This window comes from Coenobita brevimanus, chromosome 60 (genome assembly GCF_032717465.1).
Source record: "Coenobita brevimanus isolate Jiangsu-jjx chromosome 60, ASM3271746v2, whole genome shotgun sequence".
Classification (NCBI taxonomy): Eukaryota; Metazoa; Arthropoda; class Malacostraca; order Decapoda; family Coenobitidae; genus Coenobita; species Coenobita brevimanus.
In genome coordinates this window covers 8,466,445-8,492,104 of record NC_137013.1, presented here as the reverse complement: position 1 = coordinate 8,492,104, position 25,660 = coordinate 8,466,445, and the positions used below count along the sequence as shown (strand labels likewise).

Genomic DNA, 25,660 nt, shown 5'->3' with positions numbered 1-25,660 from the left:
TCTGTGCGAATAATACTAAGATACTCAGAAAAAGAATATAAATGGATTGCCATAAATTGCAGAACATAAGCAGCATCGAGCATTGGACTGAAAAAATCACTTCTTGCTTTCTCCCCAAAAGTGGATAAACACATGAAGACAGGGAATGGCAATGTTAACAACACAGGTTACAGTATACAGGAACCACTGGAAGACAAGCAATATTGCACCTGTATAAGAAAGGCAAAGTAAAGATGCAACGAGAGCAAGAAAGATTTAAAACTGGAAGGGATAGGACAAGGGATGGAAAAAAAATAAACAGAAAGGAGAATAAGAAGTACAGTTAGGAAGATAAAGAGGAGTCGATAAAGATAAAGTAAAATAAACAGAAAAGCAGATAAGAAGGGAATAAATAATGACAAAGTAAAGATGGAAAAAGTAAAAATAGCAAGGAACAGTGGCGTGGCCCTGTCTAGGAAGCGGAGGTCAAGGTGGGATTAAGTCCAATTAGGGGGGAGGGGGGCACTGCTGCACGGTATGCACACATTTAATAATAATAATAATAATAATGATAATAATAATAATAATCTGGCCTTTTGTTTCTCAAAAGCGCCAGTTCTTCCTTTTGGGAATTCACTAGCGCTCGACACACATACATTATTTTTATAATTACAAGAATTGTGACATTTCTTGTACATAGTACAAGCTACATCATATATACATGAAAGTGGCAATAATTAAACCCTATAATCATCCGTCATAGTACCTCTCTCCAGGTCATAGCATTTTGAAAAAAGAAAGGCTTTCAGCTGTCTCTTAAAGGATTCAATAGTAAAGAGTTGTCTTATGGACAATGGCAATCTGTTATATAATCTAGGGGCTCTATATGCAAAAGAACGATCAGAGAAAGATGACTGGTGAATGGCTCCTGGCTCATCAAGACGCAAGGAATCATCTTCACTGCGTAACATCACATCCGGGCGTATCGATGGGAGTTTTAACAATTCAGCAAAGATACTTCGGTTCACCAAACTTAAGAACCTTGAATGTAATAAGACACAGTTTAAATTCAGTTCTAGCCTTTACTGGTAACCAATGCAACTCAATCAGAAACGGGGTAGTTGAGGTTCTCGGGGGAAGACCAAAGATAAGCCGTGCCGCCCTGTTCAACACAGACTGAACTTTTGTTAGTATATTATTTGGAAGGCCAACCCACAGTGAATTACAATAATCAACACGAGACAAGACCACAGCATGGACCAATGTTAAGAGGCACCGTCTATTCAGGAATTTTCTCACAGAGTACAGATTTCTGATATGCAAGTTACACCCTCTTACAACCTGATTAATATGTTCTTTGTAATTTAACTTAGAATTAAAATAAACACCCAGATTTCGAACAGAACTGACTGGATGCAGCTGTGACACGCCAGCGTTCAAAGCCAGGGCATTGTCAGTGCCATCACCCCTTCTGTTTCCTCTGATGATGATGATCACAGTTTTACCACCATTCAGCTTAAGTTTCCTCTTAGCCATCCAAATCTTAATATCAGACATTAGAGATTCAAACTTTGTCTTAGTATCGTTGATATCTGACATCTTAACATAGAGCTGGGTGTCATCAGTATAAAAATGATTGGACACATCATGAGCATCAAGTAGAGACGATAAACTACTTGTGTAGATAGTAAATAGACTTGGACCCAAAACTGATCCTTGAGGGACTCCAAATAGAAGAGGAGCAGAGTCAGAGCTAGCGTAATCAACAACCACTCTCTGAGATCTGTTCAACAGATACTACTTAACCCTTTAACCGCGGGCATTGTATTGGCCTGACTGTCCTCTCCCGCGGGGGTTTCAGCCAAATGTAAACAAACCTTTAAACCTTAATAACTCTGCACAGAATAAAGCTAGAGAAAAAATAAGGTATCATTAGAAAGTACTAACCTTCAGCTTTCCATTGATGTAGGTTTCATGACTTTGTTGACTTTCACAGGACGGGCAGTGCCGTTACGAGTAGAAGTGAGGGGTGTAAAATCACTATTTTATGCCCCACACACCATTACCAAATGCCAACCACTCTCTGATAATAGTACTATAAACATATATGAACACTGAACATACGATAAACACCCACTCTGTGTTCACTGAGGTAGGTAAAAGGCACTGTAATTGCCTGCACTTCACTGCGGCATCACCCGCTCACTGACGTTTGGTTAGCGGCGATGTTTTCATTATTTCTAACTTCTAATACTATTTTACATATAATCTGGGCAATATACATTATATTTACACTGCACTTATTACTATATTGCGTCACTGTCGCATCACAGAATTACACAAGTGCCGCAGAATTACACAAGTGCCGGAGATTCTCTTATTACAATATCACTTATTATACTGGCCAATATTTACATTTTTTTCTAGGCAAAATATCCCTTATTACTACATTATCCATTATACAATTATTGGTAAAGCACGTCACTGTCGCATCACTGTATATCACTGTCACTTTCAGTATTTAGTCAGAGAGTGGTACTCGGCAAAGCACGGAGTTACACATAGAGCGACTTGGCATTCAAGGCACTGGTGTGTGCTCGTTTTTCTCGTCCTAGGCCTCCGTGTGGTGTTATGACATACTCTGCAGCGGCCCTGTGACAACCTGCTGCCTGCGGTAAGAGGCAATTTCACAAGCTGGTGCCGGCTCATGTAATTGCGGCACTCAAGACGGTCAGGTTGTGTGTCAGAGTGTCGCCTCGATCAATGCCGTCACCTGACCAAATCGTGCAAGCAGCTGCTGCACGACAGTCTTGGAGAACTGTCTCAGGGATGGTTGCCTTATGCCCCCGACTTGTGTCTTGTAGAGGATGAAGGCGTTGAGCATGCACATATCGAGCATGTACAGGCAAGCCTTCCTGTACCATCGGGTGTTTCTCCTGAGACAGTCTATTTCGCCAATCATCATATCAGACTTATCAACAAGTCTCATGTTCACATTGTAATCAGTGACAGCATCGGGCTTCATGACTGGCTCTCCCGTCCTGTAGCTGACCTTCCCAGTTCTCTGCAATTCTCCCTTGTGGATGGTGCTGATCATATTCACGACCTTCTTGTCATGCCACCTGATCGCCAGAAGCTTGTCTGACTTCTTCAGGTGCACATCTTCCTTGGATGAGGATGATGCTTCTGGGAAACTTGGCCACTCTTTCCTATAGCTCCGTACAGTGCCAACAGTGCCAATGCCGTGTTCAGCCAGGTATTTGGAGAGTTTCGGTGCTGTGTAATAATTGTCTGTGTACAGCACATGATTCCCACCAAAATACCTCTCCATCAGCACTTTTACAACGGAGCCAGAGAAGCCAAGGGGGTCTTTCCTGTTCACGTCCGTTGTGCTTGCAGAGTAGATCACGAAATCAAGGATATACCCCTCACACAGCACAAAGAACTTTATCCCAAAGCGGTGGCGTTTGCTGGGGATGTACTGCATGAATTTGAGACGTCCTCTGAACAATACCAGGGATTCATCTATGACGACTTTTTGCATAGGACGGAAAAATCGCATAAATCGATCCTTAATCCTGTTGAGAAAATCCCTCACTTTCCACAAAGGGTCAGTTTGGGACAGGTTTCCATTGTCAGCGAAGTGCAGGTATCCTAGCAGCTGTCGGAACCGATCCCGTGACATATACTTCCCGAATGTTGGGATAGAAGTAATGTCATCCACGAGCCAGTACTCCTCCAACTCATGTCTCTTGATATGGGGCATCAAGAACATCAGTGCAAAGAACACATACAGCTCTCTGATCCCGACAGGCAACCACGACACTAGCTTTGGTGAGCCAATAGGTCCCAGCCCTTCTGCTGCACACTGAGCTGCATACCTATTGGTCTCATCGCTGACATACTGCACGATTTCGTCATCCATGAAGGCCAGGAAGTAGTCAACAAAATCATCTGCGTTGCATGGAAAGGCAGGCTGTATTCCCGCATTTGTCATATCAAATGGCGGATTGTGTGGCTGAAAATCTGCACCGTCAGACCAAACAAATGCATCAACTTTCCCTGTGCGTGGTTCAGTGGAAGTGGCAGGTCGCATTGCACTCGTTTCCCCGAGAGAAGTAGCTGAGGTGGAGGCAATGGGTGAGGCAGGAGGTGAGGCAGGAGGCGAGCGGGAGGGGGGTGAGTGCGGGGGTGGTGAGTGGGGGGGTGGCGAGGGTGAGGAAGCTGGGCGGGGGGCAGGTGGGGGGGTTACTGACCTGGTGTGTGGTGAAATTTGACCCTTTCTTCCCCACTTATCACCCAGCTTTGCCCTCCAACTGCCACGCATCCCCTTTGTTCTAGGCCGGCCTGCCCTGCTTACCCTGCCTGCACGGCCTGCACGGCCTGCCTTCCCTCGCTGTGCAGGCTCTGGGAATTCATATTCCTCAGATGATGTAGACTGAGGAGAGGGCACGGCAGAAGATGAAGATGATGTGAGGGCAATAGGGCTAGGGGAATGGGAAAGTGGTGGGAAATGCTTGCTAGGGCCTGGTGTAGGAGACGTAAGTCTGCGCTTCACTCCCTTCCCACGTGCAACACCAATTTTCCCCATAGGCGCCTTCCCTTTCCCAGAGTAAGTTGGGGGCGGTGGGGGGGAAACTACACGCTCACTTTCATCACTGTCACTGTCAGTGCTAAAGGGTTCACTACCAATCACTGCAAAATCGTCACTACTTGCTGTAAGTGTATCACTCTCACTGCCACAATCCAGAGTTGTACTTACAGTTTTGTCCAGCTTTGTTCTAATTTCTGGAGTGCTCAACCCCTTCTGCCTCGCCGTCGGCAGTTCCTTCCTCGGTGTAGAGGTCGAAGGCACACTAGCACTAATCATTTGCGAGGAGGAAGCGAGCGACGATGAGTCGGGACGGAGCGCCATTAACACGCACAGAGCTGGACAGATACTGAGTGATGCGTGTCAGGGCAGGGGTGGGGGGCCCCCTCGGGGTGGGAGGAGGGAGGTGTGGGATGGCTGGCGTGAAAGAACTCGACAGCTACTCTTGCGTGAGACAATTTGCGCACAGGAAAAACACGCGGTGTTCAAAATATTCACGAACATTCCAGAATGACACCCGCGGTTTGGTCCAGTTTTGTCGATGTCATTCTGGAATGACACCCGCGGTTAAAGGGTTAAGGAGCAAAAGGGCACTATCACGAATGCCATAAAAATACAGATCATCCAACAATAGTTTATGATCTACTGTATCAAAAGCTGCAGACAGATCCAAAAGAACTAGGAGAGAGGACATCCCACTACAAGTGTTTGTCACCAAGTCACTCTGAATCCTTGTTAGTGCAGTTTCAGTTGAATGGTATTTTCTGTATGCTGATTGAACAACAGGAACAACTCTGTTGTGTTCCAGTAGTGGTAAGAGTTGGTCGAGTATGGCCCGCTCAATAATCTTGGATAAAAAAGACAGGTTAGAGACAGGACGATAATTTGTCATGCTCTCGACATCAAGGCCAGGTTTCTTAATTAGGGGCCTAAGCAAAGCACGTTTCTCAGACTGCACAAAATTACTTTCTAAGAAGCATCTATTTATTATGTTGCAGATAAATTCTGCAGCATGCTCATACACATCAGGCAGTTGTGACATGTTACATGGATCGAGTGAGCAAAATGTTTTATTAAGTTCTCTGATGTAACATTTGACATTGTTTACATCCAGTGGATGAAATGTTGAAAGCAAATGATCCCTGGTGCACCGTGGCTGGAAGTCAACTGAGTACGCTTCACTAGGAGAACTGCTGTCTAAATCACTTCTTATGCGAGATATCTTACTTGTAAAAAATGAAGCAAAATCAGAAGCCAATTGGGCATCAGATAAAGAAGTTGGTTTAACAATTACATTCCTCCGACCAACCAAATTGTTCACAACTGCAGACAGTTTTTTTTTTATCACCACCACATGAATCACCTTTATTTTGATAATACCTAGCCTTTTGGGCTTTTACAGTGTGAACAACTGCTCTTCTCGCAAAAACATTTATGCAAACGAGTTACTTCGGTCCGCTGCAAGCGCCACTCACGTTCTGCCCTTCTACGTTGTCTACACAAAGAATTAATGGATGAACCATACCACGGAGAATTATCACGTACAGTGATTGTTTTTACTACCTCAGGACAATAATGGTCAAAAATTGACCTGAGCTCGTTGTTGTAAATATCAACCAATTCACCAGAAGAAAGACTTGAAGAATCGATGGAGTTTAAATGTTGATCAATTTCAAAACACATCAACTGGCGGTCAACATTGTTGTAATTTCTGAACCTGATGACCTTTTTATATGAAGGGGATTTCGGGACATCAAAACTAAGAGTGATCAGAGCATGATCAGAGATAAGGGGGTCAAATGAGCCAACCTCCACATCTGATATGCGCCTGCAACCAACAGGGGACAAGATCAAGTCAAGGACATGTCCTGAGACATGAGTTGGATTACTCACATGATTGAAAAAATTGTTCTGGGTGATCGACTCAAGGAATTCTGAAGAAAATGGTTTTGAGTCTGGACTGTCAACCCAATAACTGAAATCACCACAAACAAGAAGTCCTCCAGGTTTAAGAGAAAACCCTTCAAGAAACTGCCCAAACTCCTCCATAAAACCTCGATCTCTGCCTGGATGACCTGGTCGATAGACAATTGCAATTCTAATGGTATTCTGATGGAAATTTATTAATACTTCCATAAATTCAAATGATGATGGGGTCAGGTCTGAGTCAATCAGAGAAACGTTTGCAAGTGCTGCTGAGTAGATGAGTGCTACGCCTCCTCCCGGATAGTCAGCAGCAGACCTGGGAATACTAATAATAGAATGTGTCTTAGGCAAAGCATTACGAATAATATCGATATCAGACTCATACAACCAGGTTTCAGTCAAGCACAATATGTCAAGCTCGTGCTGATTTAGGGTTTCATTAATATAGTCTATCTTATTACGGATGGAACGAATATTTAAAAGACCCATCCTTAACTGGTTCAAAAGAGACGTAGTCAGTTTTTTGAATGGTCAAAATTGGTGTTTTCAATCAATCTATTCCTATGAGAAATCATAATTGGACATTCTCTACTTGAAGCAAAATGGGCAACCACCTGTGACTTTGAATTAGCATCTTGATGTCTTAAAAAGGAGCAGCTGATGCATTTGGGAGAATTTCTGTTACTACAGTCCTTAGATTAATGGGCTCCAGCACAAAAGACACATTTAGGTTCATCACTTTTCCTAAAACATCTCTCAAATGTATGACCAAAGCCTTGACAGTGATGACACTGTGTAACCCAGAATCTATCGAAAGCGCGGCATCTTGTAAGATCCACATAGATGTAATTGCCCTGTTCTACAATGGAGGATCTCACCTCTGGCGACATCTTCAAGACAGCGGTTTTGGTGTCATTCCTTGTCCTTGTGAAGAGAAGGTTGAGGGTACAACCTCGATCAACGAGCATCTTAATTTTATTGTTTTTTCTCAAAATATTTGGGATGATGTCAGAGTCATCCAAGGAAGAGGAAAGGCCTGTCACGGTCATTTTAGGCAACATTTTCTTTGGCTCTGATATGCAAAAAGTGCCTTCAGAGCCAAAATGATCAGTCAGCACCCCAGTTGCTTCACCCTTGGCCTCAGCTGACGGAAACTTCATTACCAGCCCACCAGCCTTGGTCTTAAGGCAGCTGTCAACCGGTACCGAGTTAAGTACGCCTCTGATGTCTTCTGGTCCCATCTGATTTGTCAGGGCACTAGCGCCACTCTCTAGTTTCACAATCAGTACATGCTGACTATGAATGGCTTTTTTCTGGCCATGAGCACTGATCTCAATCACGCCCCCAGGCAGATCCTTCCCTCCCCCCACGAGAGACCTGCGAACAGCATCCACAAATGACTTGGCCTGATCTTGTGTGACCGCCATGGGTGATGAGACCTTGGTCTCTAGTACCTCCAGTCTATTTGATACGGCTCTGATTGCTTGAAAGATTGGCTCAATAACTTTATCTTCATACTCCTTCTTGGTACTACTTCCTCCACCAGCCAAGACCTCGTCTGCTGGTGCAACACACTGGCTACACAGCCAGCGAAAGCCCAGCTGGTGGCTCCTCTTCATGAATGGATAGTCGCCTGCATCCAAATTTTCACAAGCTATATGAATCCACTCGCTGCAGTAGGCGCACTTCAGTGCTTGTGCACTTTTTGCTACAGACCTACTGCAGCAAGGGCACTGGTGTTGTTTACTCATGATAAGGGAGAACAAAAAGCAAAACAAGATGACAACAACAGCAAAACGTATATACAATACTACCCGGGAAAAACCCGGGTAGCGCCACCCCCGTTTGTGTCACCCTAATTTAGGAGAAAAAAAGGAAACCGAAAGAAAAAAAGCACAAAAAACAGATGTGGAAAAAAAAAAAAAAAAAAAAAAAGGGTGTCTGCGAGGTCACCACGAGCAGGTGGGGTACGACTTGACTTCCCTTCTAGGAAAGGTAACCCAAACCGAGGTGCCGCAGAAGTGCTGAGATGGTATTGAAACTTTTCCCAATTCGAGCTTTACAGCAGCAGCAAATACGTCACTTAGGCAAGACCTCATTGGTTACGATACTGCCACTGGAAGGGGACAGTGAGGGGCCAAGAGTTTGACTGGGGTTCACCCGAAGCTACGCCACTGACAAAGGGTAGTGGAAAAGGATTAAATCAAAAAGAAAACAGCATGAGGAAAGACGTAAAGTGAGAAAAGGAAAAAAGTGGATGTGGAAAACAAAATGAAAAAAAAAAAAAAAATCTTCTACGGCAACGACAAGGGTACAGGCAAAAGAGTAAGAAACTGCAAGAATGGCTGAGACGACATTTACGAGACAAAGATATATACAGCAAAATAAAGAAGCAGAAGACTCTCTCTCTCTCTCTCTCTCTCTCTCTAAGCTGGCCTAAATCGCCTATAGATGATGACAACAGGATGAAATACAGACTTAAATGGTTAATGTTTACAGTTTTAACCCTCACAGTATAAGACCTGGTACCCCAGGATGAAAAACAGTCCTGAAGGAGGAAAAAAAATAAAACAGGAGAGAGATCACTGCACCGTCATAACAACGTGTCGCTATTCTCCCGTAGCTCCCATGTTTTATGAAATGAAGAGTTAACCGGAATAACTGATATTATTTGAATGCTTAACCCCTTGAATCTAGTGACTCCGTATATTTTATCGCTATTACCGTACGATAGTCACTTGTTTAGGAGAGATTCCGAACTGGAGCAGTTTGTATGGTACACTTAATACCCCTCCATAATACATTGGCCTAGGAGAGATATTTCAAACTGGTGTTACATACTACACACTAACACCCTCCCAAATCAGAAGTCTGTTCTAAGTTCAATAAAATCTTCTTGTGACAAAAATTAAATAAATTTATTATTTATCTGACTGGGGGCTTAATCTACGTTAAATTTATTTCACGGTGGCTTCTAAAGCTTCTTTGCCACGCAGTAAACACTGATCAAATAAAATTGTTGTTCTGTTTAGTGTATTTTCATTATTTGTTTCGAAGTTCCAAGTAAAAAATATCTTCACTAAGACTATAGATTCCTTAACAAACAGTTCCTTTAACTCTGCCTGCAGTCCGTCCCCTATGAACCTGAATTACCAAACGAAGAAAAAGTTGTTCATAGTTCGGAACAGACAGGCATTAACTGAATTGCCTGAGCGTCGCTGGCACTCTCTGACGGAGCTGTTCTCGGTAAAAGGGAAATGAGGCTAATAGCACACCAAAGAGGATGCTGTAACTCTGAATATTCATCAATAGCCCAGGTTTGCTCAGGCGAGGGTTTACGACAAGTGAACCAACAGTGAATGGATACTATCGATTTAACAGCATTAACAATTTCTAAACGCCGTACCATGGTAACCATACTCATTTTACTCTAACTTTGGCCTAAAACTGCCATCTGTCGATCTTGGATGCTGAGCTGCAACTGGAAATCAACGCTAAAATATAGCCATGGAGAAGTGTTAGGGAAAGGATGTACAGCGGTAGTACCGTCCTTTTCTGCCACTGTGTGACGTGACATCAGCTGCAAAAAGGACGAAAATTTGGTCCAAGTTAGTGTAAAAGAACTAGAGGCTGCCTTAGCTTGTTCAGCTTTGCATATACAGTAATCTTATGGTAAAGATATAGACAACAGATTTTCAAGGTTGTGGTTCCCTATCCCATGCAAACCACCCTACATTACAGCTTGTGGATGCTGTATATTATTAACTAGGGTACGCAAGTCTACACGCACACAAGTTATATAGTAAAGTTCAAGATTCCAGGTCCTCCGCTCCTCCCCCTCCAGCCCATTCATTCACCCACACGCATGACGGCATATGGATGACATAGCTCGGTGACAAATATACAGTACATAAATACAGGCTGATGAAACCCATTCAAAACATTGAGCAAAACTGTATTCATTACAGAGAAAAATGTAATTTTCAAAAACGCGAGTTTACATAAGTTTGTTATGATATGGCTGTCACTGTCCTCAACTTCTTTACCAACACAAAATTCAATTAGAAACCAGTTTGACATCTTCAATGTGGTACAGTCTGTCACACCACATCACACTGGTCTCATGCCCCATCCTTGTAACAGAGACAAAAATAATTTCTCTTTATCATACGAATTCTGGGAACACCAAGACGATATGGTTGACTTCATACAGTCCATCAGGTTTACGTCCAGATGAATCTAAAACAACAACAACAGGATCTACATATAACTGCTATTGCACAAACATTGCCACAACTTCTTGACTAGCGCTACAACTACCACCACCACTAGCTGTGTCAGTACTTACCAACGACCTGGAGGTGTATGGTGCGTATGAGGGGTGGATGGGAGGACACCTGACACTGGTAGGTACCCTCGTCACGTCTCTGTACATATCGGATGCGCAACTGCCAATCCTCAGGCTGCGCGAAGATTAGGGCAAACCTGAAGAAGACAAACGTCACATCAGGAGGTTTACCTAAAGATTAAGATGTCAACCCAAATGAGCGGCAGAAGAGAGAAGTTGGGTGAGAGGATGACCTGTAGGAGGGCACACAGGTAGAGTTATGCTTGGTCAGGAGGCTTGAATTTGTGAGGATATGAGGGACGAGGGGAAAGAAGTCGTCAGACCACGTCAGGTTAGGCTAGGTTAGATAAGGGTGAAAGAAAAAGTTGAGAGAGACTAGTTGGTTAAGAGAAGGAAAAGAATAAAGAAGAGGTCAGATCTGTTGGGTCAGGTCAGGTAAGTGGTGAATTTGCAGAGGCACAATGGTTAGCCTAAGTTAGGTGAAGGGGCAGAAGGTTAGGCAGAGTGAAGGGTAATAGGTGCAAAGAGCAAGCAGTCGGGTCACGTGCAGCAGAAAAAAAAGTTAGGTCACATAAGGAAGTTAGGATAAATGAATTAACCCACGCCAGGCACTTCCTATGAGACAGTGTGACTAGGCCGTACGATTATGACAAGGACAGCAAAGAACGCGGCACAAGGCATGAAAGCCAAGAGGTCAGGGCAGGACAAGTCATATCACAGCAGGTCAGGTTGGGTTAGATCAAAAGAATCCGAAGGCGTTCTTGTTCTGGGAAAAATGAAGGTTTGATTATCGAAGTTAAAATGATATAATTGTCGACAACGAGAAAAAAATCGTCACTGTGGTAAGAGTTAATATCAAACGTTAAAGGAGGTAAAAGATGGGAAGTAAAGGGATAGTAAAAAATATTATATAAAGAGGGAGAGAAAGTCTAGGGGAAAACAAAAGCAGAGGAGATGGGAGATGAGGAGAAGGTAATGTGAGGGAGAATCACACACACACACACACACACACACACACACACACACACACACACACACACACACACACACACACTATCTATCTATCAATCTATATACCTAGGCTGCTTCCCCCAAGGAAAGGGAGGTAGCCGAGACAGGACGACACACTCCCCATTTACTCATCCATTCAAACACATTCATTCGCATCTTAGCCCCAAAGGAGAGAACGGACAGATCCTCACTGCACCACACCGCACAAGGGTCAACTGCGCAATGTAATCAGTGACATCCGCAGCAGGGCCCGACAGCAGAGCTGGTTTACCCCTGCCACATCATAACAGACCCATCCCCTTACCCGCACCTGACCTAACTAGCTGATCAGACCAAATGTGGGAGAATATCCCCTCAGGGCTGCGTCATCACTTATTCATTCACAATTTTTCTTCATTTGTTTCTGTCACGCACACACACGAAACCTTCCCCCCCCACACACACACGCATACAAACTCCTCCCTCTCACAAAAAACCCTCCCCCCGGCAACCAAAATGCGTTTTATTGATTTCATAATCAGAATTAAAATTTTACCTATAACTGCCTGTATTACCTATGCGTATTTTTTTTTTTATAATGAATGGAGGAAGGAAAAACAAAGGAAAATAAAAATAAGTCCATGTGCCTAAAGGCATCTTCCATTCATAAAATACTTATAACAATTGGATTTAAAATCGAGAGGATTAAATGTTTGTGGGAAGCAACTCCCAGGAAGTGAATTCCAGAGAGTAGTAGTTCTGGGGATAAATGAATTTTGATAAGCAGAGGTTCTGCATTGTGAGGGAGAGAGTGTGAATTCATGGGCGCTCCCAGCTGCCCGAGTATTTCGGGAGAAAATGTGAAGGGGAGGCACAACTGAAGCCAGTTTATTAGAGCACTTACGGTAAAAATATCGATAAAATAAGTGCTAAAGAAGCAACATCTCGACGTACTGATAACGGAGGAAGGTCCTGCGTTATGGCAGAATTATTGATTAATCTAATGGCTTTATTTTGAATTTTGTCCAACTGCCCCAATGCAGCCGCTCCACATCCACTCCACAGTGGTGAACAGTATTCGATCTGAGAACGCAAATGACTTTTGTATATTGTGGCCATCTGCTCGTCAGTGAAGAACTCACGAACTCTGTAAATAAGTCCCAGTTTTTTAGAAGCATTTTTGGCAAGGGATTTAACATAAGGTGTCCAGCTTGGGTTGGGGTTTAGAGTAACACCTAGGATATCAATTGTAGTGGATATGGGAATACTGACATCATTTAGAATTATGTGTGAGTCTGAGGGATTCTTTCTATTGGAGAAATTAATGTATTTAGTTTTCTGAGTATTAAATGAGACCAGATTTTTTTGTCCCCATTGATTAATTTTAGAAAGGTCCTGGTTCAGAGAAATTGCTGTGTTTATTTGGGAATTTATAATATCAAATTGTGTAACGGAGGTACTATATGTGAAAGAACTATGAAGGGTCGAGTCATCAGCATAAGAGTGTATTGGGTTGTGCGTGACAGATAGGAGGTCATTTATATGAATGAGAAAAAGGGTTGGCGCCAAAACTGATCCTTGAGGTACGCCAGCATTTATGGAATGAAACTGAGAATAAATTCCATCAACTATGACCCGTATTTTTCTACTATGAAGGTAAGAAGAAATTAGAGGAACCAGAGATGCAAGGCCATAGTGTGACATCTTAGGCAATAAGGCCTGGTGCCATACTGTCAAATGCTTTTGAAATATCAAGTGCTACTGTGTGTGTTTCACCATGTTGGTTTATTGTTTTGTTAATCTGATGGGTAAGAAGGCAAAAAATATCTACAGTTGAACGTTCCTGTCTAAATCCATACTGCCGATCATTGATCAATTTATTGATTTCTAGATGCTTCACTATGTGTTTAGTATCTCAAAAACTTTACCGAGAATGGGAGTTATTGCAATTGGTCTATAGTTTGATGAATCAGAAGTTGCCCCCCTTTTAGGAACAGGGTGAATATTTGCTTCTTTCCAAGGGGCTGGAAAAATTGAGGTATGGATGCATAAGCGGAAAAATTTTACTAATACAGGAGCCAACACTGAGGAGCAATTTTTAAGTACTATTGAAGGAATTTCATCTAGGCCAGTGGCTTTGTCTGCTCATAGATTCTGTAATACGGCTTGTACGTGTCTGGTGTGAATCATGAAAGGAGGTATTTGTGGGGAATCAAAATCAAGTACAGGAATATTATGATTTTCTGAATTTAGGGTTGAGTTTGTTGAAAAAATGTCAACAAGAAGGTTGGCTTTTCTGCATGGGTCACTTACTAGATTTCCATTGGGGGACTGTAACGGTGGAATGGCAGAGGTGGTAGTGAAGTTAGTTTTAAATGAAGTAAGGGTTGACCAGAATATTTTGTTATCATTTGGATTGTTTAGTAATTTGTTAGCTTGTCTATGTAGAAAGTTTGATTTAGAAAGATTGATAATAGTTTTGGCATGGTTTCTGATATTTTCATAATAGTTAAAGGCTTCTTTGGTTTTGGTCCTTGTATAAGTGTTATAGGCTATTGTTTTATGTTCTGTTACTCTAGCACAATTGTGGTAAAACCATTTAGGAGAATTACATCTTTTTCTGTAACTATGATGGGGAATGAATGTTTCCATACCGACTTTAATGAAATCCTGTATGTGGCCCAATGTGGAATTTGCATCACGGGAGAAAAAGGAGGTCCAAGGAACATCCATGAGAAAATTTTGAAGTCCCTCCCAGTCTGTCCTGTCGTGGTGCCTTTTAGTCATCACGACAGGTTCAGAGCAGGAGTGTGTGGTAGGTGTGAAACTGGTGGCTTGAATCAGACAATGATCCGAGGATCCGAGGGGGGACTTCACTTCGACATTATAATTATCTGAATTGGTTGTTAGAAACAAGTCCAATAGGTGGGGATTTTGATCAGGGTTGTCTGGTACACGGGTGAGTTGACTGACTAACTGGGTGAGATTAAATTGAAGTCTGTCCACGAGAATCTTGAGTGTTCCTCAAGGGGAGAATAAACTTTTATGGTTTGGGTGTAAATGTTTTTAACGGACAGTGTACTACAATTTTAGACAGTGTAAATGAACCACTGTCTGTAAACATACAACTGGCAATGGTATCACCAAAGGATGACAGTGGATGTTTTGGCCATAAAACATGTTTCAGGTCTTGGTCACACACACTGTTCTTATACACAGCTGGATGATGGTGTAAGAGCCGCCACTCATGCAACTGCGATGGAGGGCAGGCAAGGGTGATGGATGCAGGCAAAACACAACACAGTGAGGGCAAAGGGAAAGTGATGGATGATGTGATGGATGAACACAGTAAACAAAACTAAGAGCAAATGAAGGGTGAGTGGCTAAACGTGTTTGAGTAAGGGAACGAAAGGGTGTGATTAAAGAACGGGTGTGAAAAAGAATTGAGAATGTATGGAAAACAACAGTGAGAGAGAGAGAGAGAGAGAGAGAGAGAGAGAGAGAGAGAGAGAGAGAGAGAGAGAGAGAGATTAGAGTGATGCATGCAGTGAGGGAAGAAATAGGTAAAAAGAAATGAGAGAGAGAACGTGGGGTTACATATTCTGACAAGAGAACAAAAGGATATGAATGGACAATATGAAAAAGAATTGAGGAGAATGAAAGTACTGAACGTAGTCATTGATGGAAACGACGAGAAAAATGAGACTAAGAAGAGAATAGAGAGATTACATATAGTAACTGACGGTGACAGGAAAATATAGAAAATGAGGAAAAAACAGAATGAAGGCGAGAAGAATTAAATGTGTATATACAGGAAGAAGCTGAGACAGGAGAGACCCGGATTTAATGAAAGAAATTGACAGCTGTTCTGACAGTCGGTGTAAGGTAATTACAGAAAATGGGAAAAATATGCATAAATAATAGACTATAAGTATAAACGAATAAATAAACATATATATATATATATATATATATATATATATATATATATATATATATATATATATATATATATATATATATATATAAACACATATAAGTAGACAAATATAAGTAGACAAATATATACCTAAATAGTCAAGTTGTGTGTGTGTGTGTGTGTGTGTGTGTGTGTGTGTGTGCGTTTGTTTCTTTGACGGGAACGGTAATAGATATTGACTAAATTCTTTTCGCACTAGGTCGAAGTAAGTCCAAGGTGTGCCAGGAAGATACCAAACGAAATTTTTGACAATCGCGCTTAACGCGACAGCTCGGAATTTTCGGAATTCGCAACACAAGAAAATGTCTGTGCGTTTGTGTTTTTCTTCATGAAAACGGTATTACATATCAACCTAATTCCTTTTCCATTAGGTCAGGGTAAGTCCAGGGAGTATCAGAAAAAAAAAAAAAAACGGTGATCGCGAGCGACGCGGCGGCGAGTAATCGTCGGAAATCGCGACACGCGAAAATAGGCGAAATTAATTTTTTCGACTTCTTGTTCAAAATTTCTCACTGTGGGCTCCATAAGAGTATGAAAACAAAAATAATGGTATTGGCAAACAGTTTCTGATGGGACGGCTAGAGTAGTTGATCCCTCAATTTTGTGCATGGCGCATGCAAATATCATTATATCTCTCTACCTATATATATATATATATATATATATATATATACAGAGAGATATATATATATATATATATATATATATATATACAGAGAGAGAGAGAGAGAGAGAGAGAGAGAGAGAGAGAGAGAGAAATATACTCGTACATGAAAAATGATAGTGAATGGAAAGAGATGCCCGGGTGACCAGAGGAAACAAGATATGTCAACAAAGTAGACAGAAAGAAATGTCGACTCAAAGAGGGAAAAGAAAGGAAGAAAAGAGAGGGAAAATAAAAACAGTGGAAAGGAACCAGATTGGGCGACTAAAGAAAACTAAATATTTAAATAGGAAAAGCAAGGGAAATGAGAAGTAACGACAAAATGGAGAGATAATGGGAGAAGAGAGAAGAGGAAAGAAAAGCGCAAAAGAGGCAGTAGTGTGGACACAGGAAAATGAAAAACAAGTTGGTGTGAAAAAGTATGAAAGAGAAAAGGCGAAAAGACAGAAGAGTGACAAGGTAAGAAAGAAAGAAATGGGTAAAAATGACTAAAGAAAATAAGATAATATGAGACAGTAGGTGAAAATACAGGCCACAAAATATATATAAAACAAAATTGAAGAAGGGAAATAAGAAAACTGACTATAAAAAGGGAAAGAGAAAGGGAAACTGTAGAATGATGATTAATGATATTCTTTTTAATCCCCAAAGTCCCAACGTCATCCCGCCTAAGCTAAATAAAAACAGTTCGTTGTTATCATGAATATAATAATTAAGACCCCCATGCTGAGGGATTAAAAATGAGGTAAAAAAAAAAGAAGAAGAAAAATAGGGATAACACAAATGGCTGGAGTGTGAGGGAAGGATATAAACAGGCTTGAGGGGAGTATATACAACGAAGGTGTGAGGGGAGGATATACACAGGTGTGAGGGGAAGATATAAACAGAAGGTGTGAAGGGAGGATATAAGCAGCAGGAGTGATGGGAGGATTTAAACAGTTATAAGGGGAGGTTATAAATAAAGAGAAGGTGTGAGGGGAGGACATAAATAGGTGACATGGGAAGATATAAACAGGGGTGAGAAGAGAATATAAACACATGTGATGGGAGGCTACAAACACGTGTGAGGGAAGGATATAAACAGGTGTTAGGGAAGGATATAAACGGGTGTGAGGGGAGCACATAAACAGATGTGAATGGAGGATATTAACAGGCGTGAGGGGAGCATGTAAACAGGTGTGAAGGGAGGATATAACGAGGTGTAATGGGACGATATAACCATGTGTGAGGGGAGGCTACAAACAAGTATAAGTGAGGATATAAGCAGGTGTAAGGGGAGGATACAAAAAGGTGTGAAGGAAGAATATAAACTGGTGTGAGGGAAGAATAAACAGGAGTGAAGGGAGGATATGAACATGTGTGTGGGGAGTCTATAAACAGGTGTGAGTGACGTGTATAAACAGAAGGCGTGTTGGGAGGATATAAACATGTGGAGGGGAGGATATAAACAGGTGTGAGGGGAGGATATAAACACCGGTTATGAGAGGAGGATAAGAACAGGTGCGTAGGGAGAATAGAAACAGGTGTGACGGGAGGATAAAAACAGATGCAAGGTCAGTATATAAACAGGTGTGAGGGGAAGATATAAACACGTGTCCAGGGTGGAAATAAACAGGTGTGTGGAGGATATAAACAAATCTATAAACAGGTGTGAGGTGAGGATATAAACATCAGATATGAGGGGAGGAGGTCTGAGGGATGAGTTAGCAGAAGAGCTCTGAGGCTGTGTGATCGTGTATAGGGGAAGTGCAGATTGGAGGGGAAGGGCGAAGGTTGATGTGTTGGTTAGGCCAGTGGGAAGGAGGCCAGCAGTAGGGTACGGTATAAGGAATTAGAACTTAAAAGAAAAAAAAATCAGGTATGGACATAAGGGAAAGCAAGGAGAGAGAGAGAGAGAGAGAGAGAGAGAGAGAGAGAGAGAGAGAGAGAGAGAGAGAGAGAGAATTAAGGGGAGAATACAACCCTAACGGAGTCACGTAAGGCAATGGCTAAGAGTGAGAAAAATAAAGGCTGACACGCAAATAGTGAAGGTTGCAGGAAGAATAATAAGAGGAAAGTGAATCAGTGAGGGAGAAAAGTGAGGGACAAAGGGTAATAGGAACTGATACAGAGAAACCATATCTTTCCCATTCAGCAAATTATCCTCTCTCCCCCAAAGTGACCACAACACGACCATTTAAAATACATGGTCAGGTTCACAGTTCAATAATCCCTCCTTTCGTCTGTCTGTCTATCTGTCTGTTTGTATGTATGTATGTATGTATCTCTCTCTCTCTCTCTCTCTCTCTCTCTCTCTCTCTCTCTCTCTCTCTGTCGCTCTCTCTCTCTCTCTCTCTCTCTCTCTCTCTCTCTCTCTCTCTCTCTCTCTCAACATTCTTCTGCATACCTAACACTGATTCTTCCTCACCATTGCTCAGCCTATCGCACTGACCATACTCAGTTTACTTCATCTTTACCCAGTCTACCTAACATTTTTTTTTTTTATATAAATAACAGAACGGAGGAAGGAAAAACAAATGGGTAAAAAAAAAATAATAATCCATACACCAGATTACTGGTGTCCTCTGTTCATAAAATATCTGTAACAGTTAGACTTGAACAATTGTGGGTTGAAATTTGGAGGAAAACAACTCTGGGGAAGCGAGTTCCAGAGAGATTCAGTTCGGGGAATGAAAGAATTCTGATAGGCAGAAGTTCTGCAATATGACTGAGTGACATTCCAGTCATAAGCGCTACCAGATGCCCGTGTAGCACGAGGGAAGGCATGGAGAGGTGGCATCATGGACGCAACTTCGTCTGAGCATTTGCCAAAAAAATATCTGTAAAATAATGCAAGGGAGGCAACATTCCTTCTTACTTGCAGAGGAGGTAGTTTATATGTAATGGCAGGGTTGTTAATGATTCTATCAGCTTTATTCTGAATTTTGTCTAGTTGTCTTAATGCAACCTCTCCACAACCATTCCACAAGGGTGAGCAATATTCAAGCTGAGAGCACACATGACTCTTATAAATTATAGCCAACTGCTCATCGGCGAAGAAGTTACGGACTCTGTACAATAATCCAAGTTTCTTTGAGGCAGTTTTAGCAAGTGATCTGACATGAGAGGTCCAGCTGAGGGCACTGTTAAGTGAGACACCAAGAATTTCAATACTTTTGGATATGGGAATATTAGTAGCACTGAAGGTAATGTACGAATTTGGCAATATCTGTGTATCAATAAACTGTATATATTTAGTTTTACTAGCATTAAAAGAGACAAGGTTGTTTTGTCCCCATTCACTGATTGTAAATAGATCTTGATTTATGGAGATGGCTGTACTGAGTTGAGAGGTAGAGATATTAGACTTTGTAAATGGATGTCTGAGTGTGAATGAACTATGTAGTGTTGAGTCATCTGCATATGAGTGAATGGGATTGTGAGTGACAGATAAGAGATCATTAATATGAACCAGAAATAGGGTTGGCGCCAGAACTGATCCCTGCGGCACGCCGGCATTAATTGAGTGGAAAATCGAATATACATCATCTACTTTTACTCTTATTTTCCTGTCACTAAGATAAGAAGAAATCAAAGGAACAAAAGACGTTAGTCCATAGCAAGGGAGTTTGGACAGCAGGGAACGGTGCCATACTCTGTCGAAAGCTTTAGAGATATCAAGGCCTACTGCATGAGTTTCTCCAAAAAGATCAATTGATTGATGGATGGTATGAGTTAAGAGATTGAGTATGTCAATGGTGGATCTTTCGTGGCGAAAACCGTATTGTCTATCACTAATTAAGTTGTTGGATTCAAGATGTTTAACAATATGCTTATTAATTAAATTTTCAAATACCTTACCAAGAGAAGATGTGACAGCTATTGGTCTGTAATTGGAGGGGTCAGACGAACTCTCTTTCTTTGAAACTGGGTGGATATTGGCTTCTTTCCATGAATTTGGGAATAAAGAAGTACGTATGCATAGTCTGAATAATTTAGCTAGGACAGAGGCAAGTTCAGGGGAACACTTTTTCAAAACAATTGGCGGAATTCCGTCTGGGCCTGGAGCTTTGTTGGTAGGTACCTCATCCTCTCGCTCCCTTACCCTTGCTCTCCCTGTCTCACTCTTACCATACGTCACCCTCACTCTACCTCACTCTGTCTCACTTACCATATTCTATCTCATCCATACCTAACCTATATTACCCTAATCATACATCGCCCTAAGTCTACCTCACCCTTACTCACCCTGTCTCACTCACCATGCCTCACCCTCACTCTACCTTATCCTTACTCACACTATCTCACTCTCACCATACTCACCCTCACTCCACCTCACTCTGTCTCTCTCCCATCATGCCTCACCCTCACTTCATCTCACCCTATCTCACTCTCATCATAACACTCTAACTCTACCTAACCCCTGCTCACCCTGTCTCACTCTCATCATACACTCTCACTCTTATTCTATCTCACCTTCACTCTCCTTTACTCATCCTATTTCTCCTTTACACCGCCTCATTTTATTCACCTTATCTCACCATCATTCACCCTCCACCACACTCACTCAATCTATTCACCCAAACTCACCTTTACCTCACCCTCACCGTCCCTCATCATATCTCACCCTCACAATACCTCACCCTGACTCACCCCGTCTCAACATTTCTTTTGGCTCCCTGTTTCTAAATCGCCCACTCCTGCCCTTCTTTCCTTCTTTCCTTCCTTCCTTCCTTCCTTCCTTCTTTCCTTCCCTTCCTCTTGTTTATTCTGTTTCTATGTATTTCGCAAGGCTTTCTTCCTTTCACCCATCCCTCCATAACTCTCCTACCATCCTTCTTCCCATCCACCTTTCCTCCTTTCCTTCCTTCTTTCCTTCCTCTATCCCTGCCTCCCACCTTTCCCTCTTCCCTTCTTTCCTTCCTCTCTTCCTCCCTCCCACCTTTCCCTCTTCCCTCCCTTCCTTCTTTCCTTCCCTTCCTTCCTTCTTTCCTGCTTACCACATACACTTACGTCATGCTCACGGCCGTATTTTCATTGCTTAAACGATTACTTAACACCTATTCCTAACTGATTTAATTTACCTTAATAAATTTTATATCCTTTTGTAGGTGGCTTACATAAGGTTTGCCTGTATCTTATATACTGTAGCAGTAGCCATATGTGTGTGTGTGTGTGTGTGTGTGTGTGTGTGTGTGTGTGTGTGTGTGTGTGTGTGTGTGTGTTTTGGGCAACCGAAACTACACTTTCAAATCGCACCAAAATTGGCACAGAAATCGCAAAAAATTCGCTGATGTGAAAGAACTTGGTCCCATCACGATTAAAAAACTTTTACTATATTTAATGAGTTATCACAATTTGACCAAAAAACGCTGCTTCTGGCGCTTGGCATAGGATCTCTGTAGAATTTTTTTGTCCACAGGTACAACTAAAGTATTTCGGACTTGCGTTCGGACAACTTGAGTTACTTTCCCTAAGCTGGAAATAACACGATCATTTGGTTAGCTGAAAAAAATCCATGTGACAACGTTACACTAGAACATCACATAAATGCGAGAGCCCTCCGCAGGAGCAAGTGAGAGGGGCCCGAAGGGCCCACGAGCACTTGTTAAAAAGATAAACCTGGAAATAAAGGACAATACCAAGGTTTAATGGGCAAAATAAATCGTTACGGAAGATACGCTACGAATTCATATGTGAGGGAGAGTACTTCTTTTAAGACTGCATTTACCCGAATTAGGAGGTTTACTTAACTCTTCCTTAGCAATTCATTAGCCTTATTACACCTCAGTATCCTCCTTCGTATTGCTTATGCCTGGTTTAATTCTGACACTGGTACATAACAGGAGGGAATATTAACCCCTTCATTCCGGTGTCGTATTACGAGTCATTCTTGTTGCTTCTAAGACAGTTTCATAAAGCTGAAGAAACGCCTCTCATATACAAGGGACATTCTTTCATGTATTCCAGTGACAGAAGACAATGCTATTGCTTTACTACCTTTCTACAGCACTTCTTTGTGGCTAGCATCATATTCAACTACTACTCTTGTTACTACTTGGCACTGAAGATGGTGAGACGGCAGTTTAAGGCCTCGTTAGTGTAAGCTTATAAGTATCGTATTGTTGTTGGCTTAGACTCATTCATGCCATCTTCATCTTCACAGCTTATTTCTGCAAACAGCATTTTGACCTCTTCAACTAAAGGGAATTATTTATATATTGCTATGGGTATCACATGGTGGTACCATTTAATTCTGGGGAACTTTGCATTTTGGACAGTTTATTATAGTAGGAGTAGATTGTAGCACCAGTCGAGCAGGGCAGTACTCCCGAGGTGTATGGAAAGCTGATGACAGGGAGTGCTGGAGCTCCCGTTTCATCAGCCCTCAGGACTAGTTCCTGACCATCCCCCTTTGCTGAACTTGATCAGTGTCTCAGTTACACAGAGAGTAGGCCAGCATGCTCTCCAACACAAATTTCTCTATCTACACCAAACTACAAGCACAGTACACACTACACTTCCTTTTCCAAAATTCAAAAAAAAAAAATCATGGCGTCTTATCACCCAGCCTCGGAGTCCCCAGGTGGGGGGTACCATAAATGCCCCCACCTTCCGCCCCTCTCCTGGTGATGACTCGAGGTGCCTGGAACCACTGTCTGACTCTCTTCTTCATTTCTGCAACATTCGCGGCCTTTCCTCTAACTTTCGTTCTGTTGAGCACCACCTCTCCTCCTCTAAACTTCACCTTCTTTTTCTGAGACTCAGCTGTCTGAGGCAACTGACAGCAAACACTTTTCTGTATCCTCCTACTTTCTCTATACTCATTTCAAAGCCAAAGGTGGCAGTTGTGTATATATGCGCAACGACTTATCTTGCTCTCGTCTTCCTGAACTCGATTCTTTTGAATTGTTTACACTCTGGCTTCGGCTTTCCTGTCATTCTCTGACTAAATATATCTGTGCTGTTTACTGATCCCCTAATTCTACTGACTATCAAAAATTCTTCGACTATCTTACATTGTCAGGACTCCATATTATAATTACAAATCATAACAGATAGATAGATAGATAGATAGATAGACATAAAGATAGAAGCAGCAAGTCAGGGGATGAGATAGGTATTGTGTCTGCGAGAATCGAGCGATGCTAAACATGCTTACACACTCTAACTCAAGGAATGCTTGATAGGCACATGACAGCGCCTCATGACCATACACACACATACACACATGTCATAAAAGACTTTGTGTCATAAAATACTTTGTGGTTCCTTTGTGGTTGAGTTTTATATATATATATATATATATATATATATATATATATATATATATATATATATATATATAGATATTAGACTTGTGGACGAGCAGTTTTTATATCTTGGAGTAACTTCCCATTTGTCATGTAGTGACAGGAGAGGTAAAGAATAGTATGGGGCTATTTTTATTTGTCTTGGAAATATTAACAAGTCTCTCACCCAGAGCGGAGTATAGAGTCCAGTCCAGCTAGCTATCTCTCTGTCTCGCTCTCTCTGTGTCTCTCTCTATCTGCCAAGCCCTTCTCACTGCGACCTGCCTCTTGTATGGCTTGTCTCCTTCTGCTCCTGCCTGTTCTGTGGCTAACCTCCTTCTGACCTCTCTTTCCTAAATTCTGGTGAAACAGAAGATGTATCACGTGTTCCCTGTGATGGAAAGTCCTAGCAGCCTGTGTGTGAGTATGTGTGTATGTGTGTGTATGGTCACTAGGGGCTGTCGTGTGCCTATCAAGCATTCCTTGAGTTAAGAGTGTGTAAGCATGTTTAGCATTGCTCGATTCTCGCAGACACAATACCTTCTCATCATCTGACTCCATGCTTCTATCTGTCTCTCTATCTATCTATTTATTATGATTTGTAATTATAATATGGAGTCCTAACACATTGCTCGGCCGCACGAAAATGGCGTACCATCGACAGTTAATAGTCCTAACATATTAATACATATTATATACACATTATAATGACCTTATAAGCTAATTAAGTGAAATACATAATATTGTAAAAGTAACATAATTGTATGAATATTGTATACATATAATACTCATAGTAAATAGTGATTATTCAGTAATATTACATTTTAAACAAGTTGTATACATATTTGAATAAATGCATTAAAGTAAATTATTTAACTGTAATACAGTATGTACTTGGGTTATTGTAGTGAAATGCATAACTGTGTTGGCCTTATAACTGTAGTTACATTTGTTAATGCAACTCTTACATAAGTGTCTTGGCCTTATAATTGTAGTTAAAGTTACATAAAAGTTACCTCTTGTTAATGCAACTGTAAATTGGCAAAATGTAACATAATGCAATCGTTTGTCGTTACATAATTGTTACAAATCGTTTGTAGTTACATAATTGTAGTTAAAGTTACATAAAAGTTACATCTTGTTAATGCAACTGTTAATTGGTAAAGTGTAACATAATGCAATCGTTTGTCGTTACATAATTGTTACATATCGTTTGTAGTTACATAATTGTAATAATTGCAGTCCTAACACACACATACTCACACACAGGCTTCTAGAATATTTCAACAACAGTGTAACACACGTGACACGATCTCTGCTACACCAGAATTTAGGAAGCAGAGCTCAGAAGGAGACGGAAGGTAGTAGGGAGAACGAGGCTTGCAACATGGGCGAGAGGGTGGAAGAGAGAGAGAGAGAGCGAGACAGGGAGGTTAACTCGCAGGACTCTATACTTCACTCGTGTGTGAGAGACTTTGTTAATATTTCCAAGACAAATAAAAATAGTCCCATACTCATCTTTACCTCTCCCGTCATTGCATGACAAAAAGGTAACAAAGATTATCTACTTACAAAACTACTCAAGTATAGCAACTGCTCGTCTGTATAACTGATCTACTCATCTTCACTACAAGTTTCTACAATGCTATTGTAAGATATGGCGGCAGCGAACGTACGAACCTCGTCTATGAATCTACAGTGAATTTCAACAAAAGCAGGTGAGACTCTAACCAAGATTAGCTTCAGTTCTACAGTGAATTCTTACAAAATACAAGCTACAAGCCTACGAGTCTACAAGCCTACGAGCCTACAAGCCGACAAGTCTACAAGCCTACGAGCCAACGAGTCTACAAGTGTACACAGTTGATTCTACATTATCAAGATTGAAAACAAAAAAATACCTCTTACAACC

The 25,660-nt window shown here is 41.6% G+C and overlaps 1 protein-coding gene across 1 annotated transcript in view; it reads right to left on the bottom strand.

The window, feature by feature from the left end:
* LOC145403271 (hemicentin-2-like) overlaps nucleotides 1–25,660 on the bottom strand; it is a 177,709-nt gene that overhangs the window by 40,402 nt on the left and 111,647 nt on the right. The window contains exon 6 of the mRNA XM_080275086.1: nucleotides 10,845–10,981. Within this exon, the coding sequence (XP_080131212.1) occupies nucleotides 10,845–10,981 (137 nt within the window). The remainder of the gene's footprint in view (nucleotides 1–10,844; nucleotides 10,982–25,660) is intronic.